Source organism: Bombina bombina, chromosome 1 (assembly GCF_027579735.1).
Source record: "Bombina bombina isolate aBomBom1 chromosome 1, aBomBom1.pri, whole genome shotgun sequence".
Lineage (NCBI taxonomy): Eukaryota > Metazoa > Chordata > Amphibia > Anura > Bombinatoridae > Bombina > Bombina bombina.
The window spans coordinates 955,342,852-955,357,752 of NC_069499.1; the positions used below are offsets into that span (position 1 = coordinate 955,342,852).

General features: G+C 35.6%; 1 protein-coding gene across 1 annotated transcript in view; it reads right to left on the minus strand.

Moving 5' to 3' along the window:
• LOC128661976 (piezo-type mechanosensitive ion channel component 2-like) overlaps nt 1–14,901 on the minus strand; it is a 407,133-nt gene that overhangs the window by 50,307 nt on the left and 341,925 nt on the right. Inside the window, exons 48-49 of the mRNA XM_053716001.1 lie at nt 4,831–4,923; nt 2,417–2,586 (exon numbers count right to left, since the gene is read on the minus strand). Of these exons, the coding sequence (XP_053571976.1) occupies nt 2,417–2,586; nt 4,831–4,923 (263 nt within the window). The remainder of the gene's footprint in view (nt 1–2,416; nt 2,587–4,830; nt 4,924–14,901) is intronic.

Genomic DNA, 14,901 nt, shown 5'->3' on the forward strand with positions numbered 1-14,901 from the left:
ATCTGATCTCTACACTAAAGCTAAAATTAACCCTGCAAGCTCCCTACAAACTACCTAATTAACCCCTTCATTGCTAGCCATAATACACGTGTGATGCGCAGCAGCACTTAGCGGCCTTCTAATTACCAAAAAGCAACGCCAAAGTCATACATGTCTGTTATTTCTGAACAAAGGGGATCCCAGAGAACCATTTACAACCATTTGTGCCATAATTGCACATGCTGTTTGTAAATAATTTTAGTGAGAAACCTAAAATTGTGAAAAATTTTGCGGTTTTTTTAATTTGATTGCATTTGGCGGTGAAATGGTGGCATGAAATATACCAAAATGGGCCTAGATCAATAGTTGGGGTTGTCTACTACACTACACTGAAGCTAAAATTAACCCTAGAAGCTCCCTACATGCTCCCTAATTAACCCCTTCACTGCTGGGCATAATACACGTGTGGTGCGCAGTTGCATTTAGCAGCCTTCTAATTAGTAAAAAGCAAAACCAAAGCCATATATGTCTGCTATTTATGAACAAAGGGGATCCCAGAGAAGCGTTTACAACCATGTATGCTATAATTGCATAAGTTTTTTGTAAATAATTTCAGTGAGAAACCTAAAGTTTGTGAAAAAAATTGTGAAAAAGTGAACAATTTTTTTTTATTTGATCGCATTTGGTGGTGAAATGGTGGCATGAAATATACCAAAATGGGCCTAGATCAATACTTTGGGATGTCTTCTAAAAAAAAATATATACATGTCAATGGATATTCAGGGATTCCTGAAAGATATCAGTGTCCCAATATAACTATCGCTAATTCTGAAAAAAAGTGGTTTGGAAATAGCAAAGTGCTACTTGTATTTATGGCCCTATAACTTGCAAAAAAAGCAAAGAACATGTAAACATTGGGTATTTCTAAACTCAGGACAAAATTTAGAAACTATTTAGCATATGTTTTTTTTGGTGGTTGTAGATGTATAACAGATTTTGGGGGTCAAAGTTAGAAAAAGTGTGTTTTTTTCCATTTTTTCCTCATATTTTATAATTTTTTTTTATAGTAAATTATAAGATATGATGAAAATAATGGTATATTTTGAAAGTCCATTTAATGGCGAGAAAAACGGTATATAATATGTGTGGGTACAGTAAATGAGTAAGGGGAAAATTACAGCTAAACACAAACACCGCAGAAATGTAAAAATAGCCTTGGTCCCAAACGGACAGAAAATGGAAAAGTGCTGTGGTCATTAAGGGGTTAATAGGCTGTAGGCTATATAACGGCAAGAAATGGCTGCACTTACTTCAGATGCGCCCACTCTACTGTGCATACTGGCTGCAGAAAAGACTTCTTCCAGCAGATAGCCCATCCAGTGCTGTGTAAATCATAGCAGAGGATCTATGTGTGTGGTATGTAAACGACCCAACAGGAGGAGGCTAAGGGACCAGTCCCCAGGACATCTGTGGCAGGCTTGTGACTAACTCCTCACTGGGTGTAATTGTGCCACTGCCCAATACTTCAATCTCCCCTTTGTCTCTCAGTAGCAGCTCTCTTAGGGGAAAATGGGCCTCAAATCGATCTGAGGACCCCTCTCAACAAAGAATCTGGAGGACCTAAATTCTTCACCTTCCTCCAGTGAGGCAAAGAAGAGCCTAGAATACCAGAGAGGTGGAAGGGATAAAGTGCTCTTAGAGCTTTTTAAATATTTGCCTCCTCCTAGTGGCCAGGAGTTGAATCCCAGGAGTAATGGCTCATGGACTCTCACCTGAAATAAAAATATGTTTTTTGATAATTATACAGTGTTTTGAAAACTTGTTTTAATACAGATGTCCTGTATTACTGCCAAAAAGTCTTGTATCAAAGTTTACCATCACTTTAAAGGGACATGAAACCCAAAATTTGTATTAGATGATTCAGATACAGTGTACAATTTTAAAATGTTTTCAATTTATTTCTAGTATCAAATTTACTTTATTCTCATTGCATTCTTTGTTAAATTAAAAGCCTAAGTAGGGAAGTGTACTAATGTATATGGCAGCAGTATTGCAAGAATGATTTTGAGCACTAGATAGCAGCAATATATTATATTGTTAAAGGGATTATTTCAAAACTGCTGCATATATTTTAAGCCTACCTACTTTTCAACAAATGATGCCAAGAGAATAAATAGAAGTAAATAAGAAGGTTTTTATTATTTGCATGCTCTATTTGAATCATGATAGAAAATGAGAATTATTGGAACACAATACCATTTTAACCCAACTCCTGCGCATTTATTTTAATTAGAAATAAAATTTAACTTTATAAAACATTTAGTTCTGTACCACTTTGCCAATTTGCTTTGTAGCTATGAGGGTAAAACTACTATCAGCAATACAGATAGATCAGTACAATTTTTTTTTCCCACCACTTTTCCATGCTTAGTTATACCTGAGTATGCTCCAGTGAATATCAAAGTATATCTGGGCTGACTCAGACAGCTCGGATATCATTGCCTCTCGACTTGCTGGGCTTATGGTCCACAGGAGGCTGGCGTTACTCTTTATCTTTGCAATGACGATATCCTCAGGCATGTAATTCTCTAAGAACTGCATTGTAGACTATGTGCAACAGTAGAATAAACAGTTACTCGCCATATATCAGAACAGAAATATACTGACAGTCATATGCTACATAAATTGTTCAACACAATATTAGCAAATGCAATATAACAATTAAAAAAACATAAATAAATACAATTGTGGCAAAATTATAGAAAATTGTGAGCACATTCAGACAGCACATTTAAAAAAAAAAAGAAATTATTATATGAAGATTACAAAATATATTTATTATTTTGTGTTACCAGAAGTTTAAAATTCCCTCTCCATTGATCTGGTACCTTCTAGTGATAATGTGGCCAGGGGTGTAAAGCAGGTTTCTAGATTCATATAATGTTTAAATTACTTCAGTTTAGCAGTTTCATTTAGAGTAATAAGCTTCTAAGAAAGGATTAAAAAGGGATAATGGCAAAGGGACTAGTAATATAGCTGGAGAGAAATGTTACCAGGAAATGGTTAGATAACATGAGCTGTATGTCATACCAACAGACATTTTTGTTTGAAGCGACTATAAACTGTAAATATTTTTTGCATATGAAAGGACATAATATAAACATGTTTATAAAATGTAAAAAAAATGGCATAAATAAAGTTAAGGTTGTTTATTTTAATTTGACGCTAACAGGAAGTGCATGTTTGTGTACAACTGGGCATTAAAGAGACCTCACACCAAAAATTAAACTTTCATGATTCAGATAGAGCAAACAATTTGAACAAAATTGTCCCAATTTACTTCCATTACCATATATACTTCATTCCATTGGTATCCTTTGTTAAAGAACATACCTAGGTAGACTCAGGACTGTGCATGTGGGAGCAGCTTTATTCAATGTTACAAACACTGGTGTCATGTAGTGCTCAAAAGTGGTATAACATTATTACAAACATTCATACAACATTTCATATAGTGCTCCAAAAGTGCACGCTCCTGAGCCTACCTAGATATGGCTCTTCAACAAAGAGTACTAAGTAAAAAAATAAATAAATTGCTCTGTCTCAAGTTTTTACATTTTGAGTTTCAGGTCTCTTTAAGGACTAGTTGTTCTCTGGTAAAAAGAGCCCTCATTGCTTTATTGGTTGACAGTAAAACATAAAAAAGGTTGTTGTTTTTTATCACTACAGGAACATTCATTTAAAAAAACAAACAGTAATGCTTTTTAAATTGCCATTTTTTAGGTGCAACATAGTAAATAATAATTTTGTGACCTTTTAACCATGCTGTATACAAAATCACATTTTCACAAGATTTTTAGGAGTCTTTTTTTCACCCACATCATGACATTCCTGTCACTGGAGTTGCAACAACAATTGACTCTTCTAACCCTCTTATTAAGGACATTCATATGTGATATACATATAAATGCCGCCATGTTAAAATCTAGCTCTCATTGCATTCCAGTACTGATGTGTTTGCACGCATGCAGCAACTCTCCTTCAGACGCCTACATCTAGGTTCCCAAATGGCGTCACCCATAATTAGAGTGAGGTGCATGAAATGTATTTATTGTTTAATGTCCCTTTAAATTTATGTAGAAACTGCATAGTTTACAGTGCAAATATATTAATAATTCACCATTTAACAATTTAAGGTCATATTTACCTCATAAAGTTCTCCTAACCAGAGGCTAGGGACCCATAGAGGGGTCAGCCAGGGAGAATTGATTTACAATAAAATTAATAGAGGGGTCAGCCAGGGACAATTGATTTACAATAAAATTAATAGAGGGGTCAGCCAGTTACAATTAATTTACAATAAAATTAATAAATAAAACATTTGGTGAGCATAGGAGTTGGAATGTTTCATAAAATAGAACTGTCCCAGGCATGGACCTAGCTAGTTTACACCAAGATACAACCTTGGTTTGTTTATTTATGTATGAACTGAGCATGCTATGTTATGCCAACAAACAAACAATTCCACGTGGAAAGTAAAATGTGTATTTTTAACAGGACACAATGTTGAATTTGAAATGCTGCTGTGAACATGTGTTCCTATTGATTAGAAAACAGCTGTTGATTGTCTTTATGTAAGATAGGGAGTGTTTTTGTGTCTCATATACGTTTGAAATGTGTAAGATAAATGTTTTGTTTAGAGGTTTTCAAACCATTTAGAATAGGTTAGAATAAAAAAAAAATCCACCTAATGCAGTGCACATAAAAATTCTGACTGACTGGAATGGAGGCCTGTGCTAGATGCGCCTCTCACAATTTGCTTATAAGAGAGACCCAAGGCCTGGTACTCACAGGATGGAGAGCATATCTATAAGTCATTTCTTCATAGGCTGCTTGTGAGAACGGGACAAGATTCTGCTGCTGAGCGCTCATAGTGAACAGGGGCTGTGAGAGGGAAGACAGTGGGTATAAATATCCAATATGTTATGAAGCGGAGAGAAACAAAGGATGATAACAACATTTCTCTGATGTGACTTAATTGTATATTTAAAAATAATAATAATAATAAGACACTGGACACAATTCATTAGGCTGCTCCTCCTGCCTCTCGAGCTTACTAGTTTCTGTGTTATTCTACAGCTGATTCACTAAAGAATGTAGAGAAGTTTAGAATATCAGCTGCAGAGAATACATACAAACTGAGAGGTAGGAATCTGATTTCTAAGGTGCGCCTCTATAACCCAATACAAGGGATATGCAGTCTTAACGTTAGGTAAATACTTTACCTATAGTAAAGTATTTCTATGATATTAAAGTACTTGCTAAGGGATAATAAAATCACTTTGAAAGAGGGATTTCTAATAAATTCTGTTCATTTTATAACAATTCGTTTCTGATGAATAATAAAATAACTTTGAAAGAGCGGTTTCTATTAATTTATATTTATTTTATAACAATTAGTTTCTGATACTGATATATATATAGTGTATGATTAATAGGTCAAAAACTTGTGAAACAACCTTTAAAATAAGTACCAGAGTACTACTTAACTAAGCGCATATGTTAAATATATAAATTAAATACATAAGTTAAACACATAGATAAAAACATATAAACATCTATTAATCTCTGTCCAGATAGGGATTTTTAAGATTGATATAAACTTTAAAGGTAAGTCCAGAAATAATGTGCCCAGGACTTAGACGTTGAATCGACACTAAAAACAGTGAGTACAAAGTATTATTTTTAAACTTCAGGCAATTACCGGTAAAAGCCGCTTTTTTATATCTGTCTCAGCTGACAACCGCTGTTGTTCTTTATAGCAACTCCTTGAGCTCGGATCCGTGCAGAAGTTACAAAAGGAGATACAACCGTCTGACAGCTAGGAGCTAAAAGTTCGACTGATGAGAGCACGGGAGCAAGAGAGGATCCGAAGTAAGCAAGCCACGCTAATATCTAGCACAGCATTAAGATGCCCAAGTTACCGCCGACGGAGGGTAATAACTGATCCGAGCCAGAGATTAATAGATGTTTATATGTTTTTATCTATGTGTTTAACGTATTTAATTTATATATTTAACATATGCGCTTAGTTAAAGGGACAATCAACACCAGAATTTTTGTTGTTTAAAAAGAAAGATAATCCCTTTATTACCCATTCCCCAGTTTTGCACAACCAACACAGTTATAATAATACACGTTTTACCTCTGTAATTATCTTGTATCTAAGCTTCTGCTGACTGCCCCCTTATTTCAGTTCTTTTGACAGACATGCAGTTTAGCCAATCAGTGCTCACTCCTATGTCACTTTACGTGCATCAGCTCAATGTTTAATGCCCTCTAGTGGTCAAAATGTATTCAGATTAGAGGCAGTCTTCAAGGTCTAAGAAATTAGCATATGAACCTCCTAGGTTTAGCTTTCAACTAAGAATACCAAGAGAACAAAGCAAAATTGGTGATAAAAGTAAATTGGGAAGTTTTTTTAAAATTGCATGCCCTATTTAAATCATGAAAAAAAAATTTGGACTTGACTGTCCCTTTAAGTAGTACTCTAGTACTTATTTTAAAGGTTGTTTCACAAGTTTTTAACCTATTAATCATATATTATATATATCAGTATCAGAAACAAATTAAATAAATTAAATTAAATAGAAATTATTAGAAACCGCTCTTTCAAAGTGATTTTATTATTCATCAGAAATGAATTGTTATAAAATGTACAGAATTTATTAGAAACCCCTCTTTCAAAGTGATTTCAAAGTGATTTTATTATCCCTCAGCAAGTACTGTAATATCATATAAATACTTCACTATAGGTAGATAAAGTATTTACCTAACGTTAAGACTGCATATCCCTTGTATTGTGTTATAGAGACGCACCTTAAAATATTTTTTATAGTAATACTGATTCTTTTCCCCAATATTGAGGTTTTTGGGGTTTTTGAGGTGTTTAGTTTAGGTTTTACTCAGTTTCTTTCTATTGAGCGACCCCCCCCCCCTTTTTTTCAAGGAATCTGAATTCACAAGATCTTATGTTATTCTAGAATTAGAATCAAAACATTCTTAGGAGACCCTGAGAAGCATTACAACATAAGTTGTAATAAGTCAACTGCATGATGAGTAATTAGATCATAGCTGCCAGCTGACACAGCATTCTATGCAGCTGATTCACTAAAGTTCACTCATATCTCCATTCTTTAATAAATCAGCTGCATAAAATAACATACTAACTGGTGAATCTGGTGAGGGTTGTGAAGAGTGAAACAATGGAGAGACCTGTTAGTGAATCTTATCAGAAGAATAGAGACTAATATTTTGCTTAACTTTCTTATTACTACTCACAGCTTTTTAAAGAAACAGAAGTGTAATGAACATGTTTGACAGCAAGCACAAAGTATACAGCAAAATGCTACACATAAAGTGACCAATGAAACAACACTGTAAAGAGGTGCACAGGAGGTGATCAAACAATTGGTTCTTTCGTAATGACCATTAACTACAGAGCTTTTTGCGTGCATCGGGTTGGGCTTGTATTACAAGTTGAATGAAAACTGGTTTAGCTTGCACGCTAACCCAACGTGCGATAGCATATTCTCCCCTAGAAGTTAATGGAACGAAAAAAAATTGAAAAATCTGGCACCCTTCTCACGGACAAACACGATCGCATATTCTCAAGTGTGCCAACCCGACATGAATATTTCACATTCCAATGTCATTCATATAGCAGAAAATGTTCTATTTATTCATAAATACATATTTCTAAAAATATATCTGATGGTATTTAGCGCAAATATATATTTGTACCTATATATATATATATACAGGGAGTGCAGAATTATTAGGCAAGTTGTATTTTTGAGGATTAATTTTATTATTGAACAACAACCATGTTCTCAATGAACCCAAAAAACTCGTTAATATCAAAGCTGAATAGTTTTGGAAGTAGTTTTTAGTTTGTTTTTAGTTATAGCTATTTTAGGGGGATATCTGTGTGTGCAGGTGACTATTACTGTGCATAATTATTAGGCAACTTAACAAAAAACAAATATATACCCATTTCAATTATTTATTTTTACCAGTGAAACCAATATAACATCTCAACATTCACAAATATACATTTCTGACATTCAAAAACAAAACAAAAACAAATCAGTGACCAATATAGCCACCTTTCTTTGCAAGGACACTCAAAAGCCTGCCATCCATGGATTCTGTCAGTGTTTTGATCTGTTCACCATCAACATTGCGTGCAGCAGCAACCACAGCCTCCCAGACACTGTTCAGAGAGGTGTACTGTTTTCCCTCCTTGTAAATCTCACATTTGATGATGGACCACAGGTTCTCAATGGGGTTCAGATCAGGTGAACAAGGAGGCCATGTCATTAGATTTTCTTCTTTTATACCCTTTCTTGCCAGCCACGCTGTGGAGTACTTGGACGCGTGTGATGGAGCATTGTCCTGCATGAAAATCATGTTTTTCTTGAAGGATGCAGACTTCTTCCTGTACCACTGCTTGAAGAAGGTGTCTTCCAGAAACTGGCAGTAGGACTGGGAGTTGAGCTTGACTCCATCCTCAACCCGAAAAGGCCCCACAAGCTCATCTTTGATGATACCAGCCCAAACCAGTACTCCACCTCCACCTTGCTGGCGTCTGAGTCGGACTGGAGCTCTCTGCCCTTTACCAATCCAGCCAGGGGCCCATCCATCTGGCCCATCAAGACTCACTCTCATTTCATCAGTCCATAAAACCTTAGAAAAATCAGTCTTGAGATATTTCTTGGCCCAGTCTTGACGTTTCAGCTTGTGTGTCTTGTTCAGTGGTGGTCGTCTTTCAGCCTTTCTTACCTTGGCCATGTCTCTGAGTATTGCACACCTTGTGCTTTTGGGCACTCCAGTGATGTTGCAGCTCTGAAATATGGCCAAACTGGTGGCAAGTGGCATCTTGGCAGCTGCACACTTGACTTTTCTCAGTTCATGGGCAGTTATTTTGCGCCTTGGTTTTTCCACACGCTTCTTGCGACCCTGTTGACAATTTTGAATGAAACGCTTGATTGTTCGATGATCACGCTTCAGAAGCTTTGCAATTTTAAGAGTGCTGCATCCCTCTGCAAGATATCTCACTATTTTTTACTTTTCTGAGCCTGTCAAGTCCTTCTTTTGACCCATTTTGCCAAAGGAAAGAAGTTGCCTAATAATTATGCACACCTGATATAGGGTGTCATTAGACCACACCCCTTCTCATTACAGAGATGCACATCACCTAATATGCTTAACTGGTAGTAGGCTTTCGAGCCTATACAGCTTGGAGTAAGACAACATGCATAAAGAGGATGATGTGGTCAAAATACACATTTGCCTAATAATTCTGCACTCCCTGTATACACATAATTATTTATAGGTATAGATATATTCTGTACATATACTGTATATATATATATATATATATATATATATATATATATATATATATATATATATATTTATATATATATATACAGGAATATCTATTTAAAAATAAATAAAACATATTTTGCTATGTGCAGAACATTGGAATGTAAAATATTTACAGTAAATGGTATAACACTTCAATAAAAATGAATATTGCAGAAATATGTTTTTACATGTTCTCATCTACTTAACTGCAAATGGCTCCAATGCACTATATATATGTGTCCATAGTTAACCAGAGTTTTGAGGACGCGCTATACTGATGAGCATTAACTTCAATTGTGCTCAAGGGATTGTGTTTACATTCAACTTGTAATATGAGCAAAAAACCCAACGTGTGAAAAAACACCTACGATAAACCTCTTTTCGCTTGTGGTAACTTATTGTTCCACTTGTAATCTGGCCCCCAATATATTTTTCTAATAAGATCATTTATCCTTTGTTGCACCTTTTATATCATTAATTTGTCATACTTAATCTTGATGTGATGTGATTTATTTTCTAGTATTGCGCCACTGTTTACAATCTCTGCAAGAACATTCATTTCAGCTTGTTCTTTATAGCTGCTTCACTTGGCAAAGTCATACTAGGGGCACAGTCCATTTTCTTCCCAACTATTCTTAACAGAGCTTCAGTCCCTGTTAAAAGACGCTCCCTCCGTTCATATCCCTGACTGAAAGAAGTTACCACCTCACCTTAATTTATTAATGGCTGCTTTGAATGACAACTTCTTATATTTATTTCAGCTTGTCTGCAATTTCTTGGTTTTCCTGTGAGTGTCAGTATTGATTAATTTTTCTCCATTGGTTCTTCGGCTTTCTCCTTTAGCATATAGTCTTCTCAAGTATATTTTTCATTTATTATTTTAACATTTCCATCATTTCCATCTCTTAATTATTTTTAAGATTATTGTTTTAAAGTATTATTTTATAGTACTGACATGTAATTTTACTTTTTTGTTATATTTTGTACACAGTTTGTGTAATATACGCATTTCACGCTGTTTCCCCTGCTCCTCTTGGCAATTCTGAACACTTATTCATCTTGAAGTAAAATCAGTGCATTTATGGACAGAGGATAATATTAAGAAATGAAAAGATGGCTTTGAATCCACCGATTGGAATATTGTTGGATATTATCAATGAAAATGTAGATAATTATGCTGATACAGTCACCTCTTAGATCAGCTTTTGTGAAGGAGTTTGTATTCCAGCAACGTCTGTACGTAAACTCCATAATAATAAACCTTGGTTCACTCTAGAGCTAAGGAAGCTGCACTTTGTTACAGAGGAAGCTTATATGAATGGTGATAAAGAAGCATTTAAAAAGCTAAATTTTTGTTAAAAAAAAAAAAAAAACAATATAAAGGTAAACTCAAACAACTTTGTTCTGCAAATGACAGTACTACAAAAGGAAAGGTCTCCAGTCTATTACAAACTATAAAGCAAAACCTTCAGCTAATATAACTTTATTACCTAACCAATTAAACAACTTCTACTCTAGATTTGACAGAGGCCGTCTGTAATTATCTCTGATTTAAAATCACTAAACAACAAGTAAACTCTAGTTTTAAAAGACAGAGGCCTGAGAAAGCACCAGGCCCTGACAATATTTCTCCTGCTACGTTAAATCATTGTGCTGACCAACTTGCACTTATTTTTACTGATCCTTTTAACCAGTCCTTAATGTGTTGTACCAGCCTGTTTTAAATCTGCAATTATTATTCTGGTTCTGAAGAAACAAGAGATGTTGAGAATGAATAATTACAGGCCTGTTGCTCTTATGAAATGCTTTGAAAGGATTATGCTGCACCATCTAAAAGCCTTGTCTGGGGCGGAGCCAACTGTTGATGTGGTCAGACATGTTTAGGTGCAGCTCCCGGCTCAAAGATCCAAAATAAGGGTTTAATCAACAAATTTCTACCTAGACCCACTATCTACTATATTCTTCAGTGCCTTGAAGGAGCTGGAGGGACTGCACTGACCTATGTCCTTCAGTAAAGTCGCATGGTGGGTGGCCACACGGACCCTCTCTTATACATATATACAAGATAAAAGACATTGCAGCCTGTGGAAAACACTACCAAGGTACTAAAATCAAAGGTACCCTGAAGTGAACAACTACATTATTCATCCTTCTAGGCGAGAGCTGCCATTTTGAGGGTAAGCTATCCTGCCTGCAAGTCACCCGTCTAACTTTCTGGTCTATGGGGCATGCCAGCTGTGTGGTTTAAGCTGCCGCATACTACCCCCCCCCCTGGGAAACTGGGTTAATGAGCAGCATGTAATCCCTGCTATCTCTCCTACATACAGTATAATATCTAGGTGGCATTTATCTGTCAATATTGCGTATACAGATACACAATCTACAACAGAGCTTTAAAAGCCTAACAATATGGGGGACGCAACTACATTAAAAAGCTGGGAGGCTGATGTAATGCACCTTCTTGAGGACCATTTGAGAGCCTTTCAAAACTGATAGAAGAATCTTTTTCAAGCCTGATTGCTGGAAATGACGCTGGCTATACTACAACTAAGGATTGCAGTCAGCAATGTCCTGAGATGCGAGATGAAGAGCTAGTCTAATCTACGTGCTTTACTAACGACATGGCACATAACCAAGGTAAAGAGCTCTATCCCACTTGTAAAAGCTACCCAGACACAGGGCTTGTGGGGTATATCTCAGCGAATAAGGCAAAGAAGGACAAAAAACTTACTGTATGGAGGGGAATCCTAGGTAGTCCCGAACAAAATACAAATGCTAAAACTGATCTCTATAGCACCAACGCACGTTTCATGCACACTAATGAAATAGAGATATCCCCCTCGCATGCTCATGCTTTGTCCTGGTTCTACAGCTGTACGGGCTGGGGGTCCTCACTGATCAAGACACAGAATCTTATACCTGAAGTGGACTTGAATTATCCAGCTTCCCTGTTTGAGAGAGCAGGTATGGGAAAAACATTGTGACCCTTTTTGCGGCGGTTGGCTGGCTAGTCACCGGTAAAGTCTATTGCTATTCAGAAGCCAATATTTAGACATGGACTCAAACACCCTATAGTTCAAACCATGTTTGATTGAACTTGTGCTTGTTGACAGAGACCTCATGCATTGTTGTTAAGGAAGTTACTTGTTGTTATTTGTTCTGGGTTCTAGGCTTTATGTATATATATTCTTTAAAATGCTCAGAGGCTTAATGTTATTTCACCTGTCACACCACACAGATAGACCTTTTTATTTATTGTCTCCCTCCCTGATAAATACACTGTGAAAATACACCCAAAGTCTAACTACATAGCCGTGTTGTCAGCGGCCGAGACGACATGGCTTAATCTTTTAAAATTTAAATTCATCTGTTCATTATTTTTATTTCAGGGAGTTAAGATAACAACCCCTCTTCTACCCTATATCCTCACCATTTATTTATTAGAGTTATCTATTTGCCGTTTGTATTTCCATTGTTGGATATAAATATCCCATGACGAACTCCACTTGGGTAAGATTCCTATATATGTCATGGATGTTAGCCTCCTAAGCATACTATTTAGTTCATATTCAGCTCAGCGCCCACTGTAATTAGCTTACTAGAGGGGTACCTTATCTCCATACTAGATGATAAACATTGGATAATGCTGTGTCCTATATTGCTAATCTTGCTAGGTCCTCAAGGTTACCGTTATATCCCCTCTTACTACGCACATAAAGTAAAGCATACTCTGTTGCTTAAATCACCACATTCTATACCATTAACAAGTATGATATAGTATTTACTCCTCCATTTTGTTGATATTATGGTATACCATGCTTTCATCACCTGATTCACCACCTGATATTAGCTCTTCTACTATGTTTGAATCTCAAGATATTTTACCCCTATCTCTAATAACCATCTCTAATAAGTACTGGTTTAATATATATTAAAACCAATAAAAACAAGGTTCATCAGTTCTGACCCAAGAGCAGTCTCCTGTTATGCATGTATGCCTTCTATAGCCTTGCACTTCTTGGGAGGTCCTAGAGTGGCCTCAGGCTACATCTTGAAGGCATAAAGTTTGTTTGGCAATCATATTGTTTACTAATATTGATAGAAACTGTTTTGGAATTGTAATTTGCATATCCTGTTTAAACTATACTGGTTGTATGTCTGGAAATAATCTCTATGTAAGGATTTTGCTCTTTCTGGCATGTACAGTTTGTATGCCTTGATATAGATCTGTGGATGACGTGATTAATCTATTTTTATATTATATTTTACATCATTTGCACCTATGTCCAAGTTTTATTTGTGGATTTCAGTTCTGCTTTTAATTCTAATGTTCTTATTTACTTTTTGTTAAATTAAACCATCTTAATGTGCCCTTCCCCATATGCCAATGGCTTTATAGCTTTTTAACTAATAAGAAACAATTTACTAAAGTGAATGGGCTGATTTCCGACCCTGTCTTCCTCAATGTCCTACAGGGTTGTGTTCTTTTTCACTTGCTCTATTCCTTACATACTAGCGATTGTACTTCTGCAAATGAATCTATGAAGTTGTTGGAATTTGCAGACAACACTACTATTGGGCTTATCTCAGATGAAGATGAACTGAGCTATAACATAGAAGTGGACCGGCTGGTAACACGGAGTGAAGCAAACAAATAAGAATGAAATGTTCATAAAACCAAAGAGATGGTAATTGATTTTAGAAAAAAAAGTCTCCATCACCATCTTCTCTGGCAATTAAAGATTACATATTAGACTGAGTTACATCGTACAAATTCCTTGGCACAACAATTTAATTGATTTAAAATGGGACTTTAAGCTTTTTACTATTTTTACTATAATTTACTATAACATTTTTACTTCTTAAGGCAACTTAAAAAAATTTGGCCTGTCTCAAAAACTGTTAACTTGGTTTTATTCAGCCATCATCAAATCAGTTTTATCATCGTCTATTTTAACCTGGTTTAGCTCTGCTACATTATCATTAAAGGGACACTGAACCCACATTTTTTCTTTTGTGATTCAGATAGAGCATGCAATTTTAAGCAACTTTCTAATTTACTCCTATTATCAATTTTTCTTCGTTCTCTTGCTATCTTTATTTGAAAAAGAATGCATCTAAGCTTTTTTTTTTTGGTTCAGAACCCTGGACAGCTCTTGTTTATTAGTCGGTTAAATTAATCCACCAATCAGCAAGAACAACCTAGGTTGTTCACCAAAAATGGGCCGGCATCTAAACTTATATTCTTGCGTTTCAAATAAAGATTCCAAGAGAATGAAGAAAATTTGATAATAGGAGCAAATTAGAAAGTTGCTTAAAATTGCATGCTCTATCTGAATCACAAAACAAAAAAAAAAATGGGTTCAGTGTCCCATTAAAGGAGAAACTACACTGAATTGTGAGACCTGCAAAAAAAGTTATTGGGTGTCAACTAATTTCTATTAAGGATATTTTCTTGCATGGATTAATAAAAGTCAGAACATTTTTATC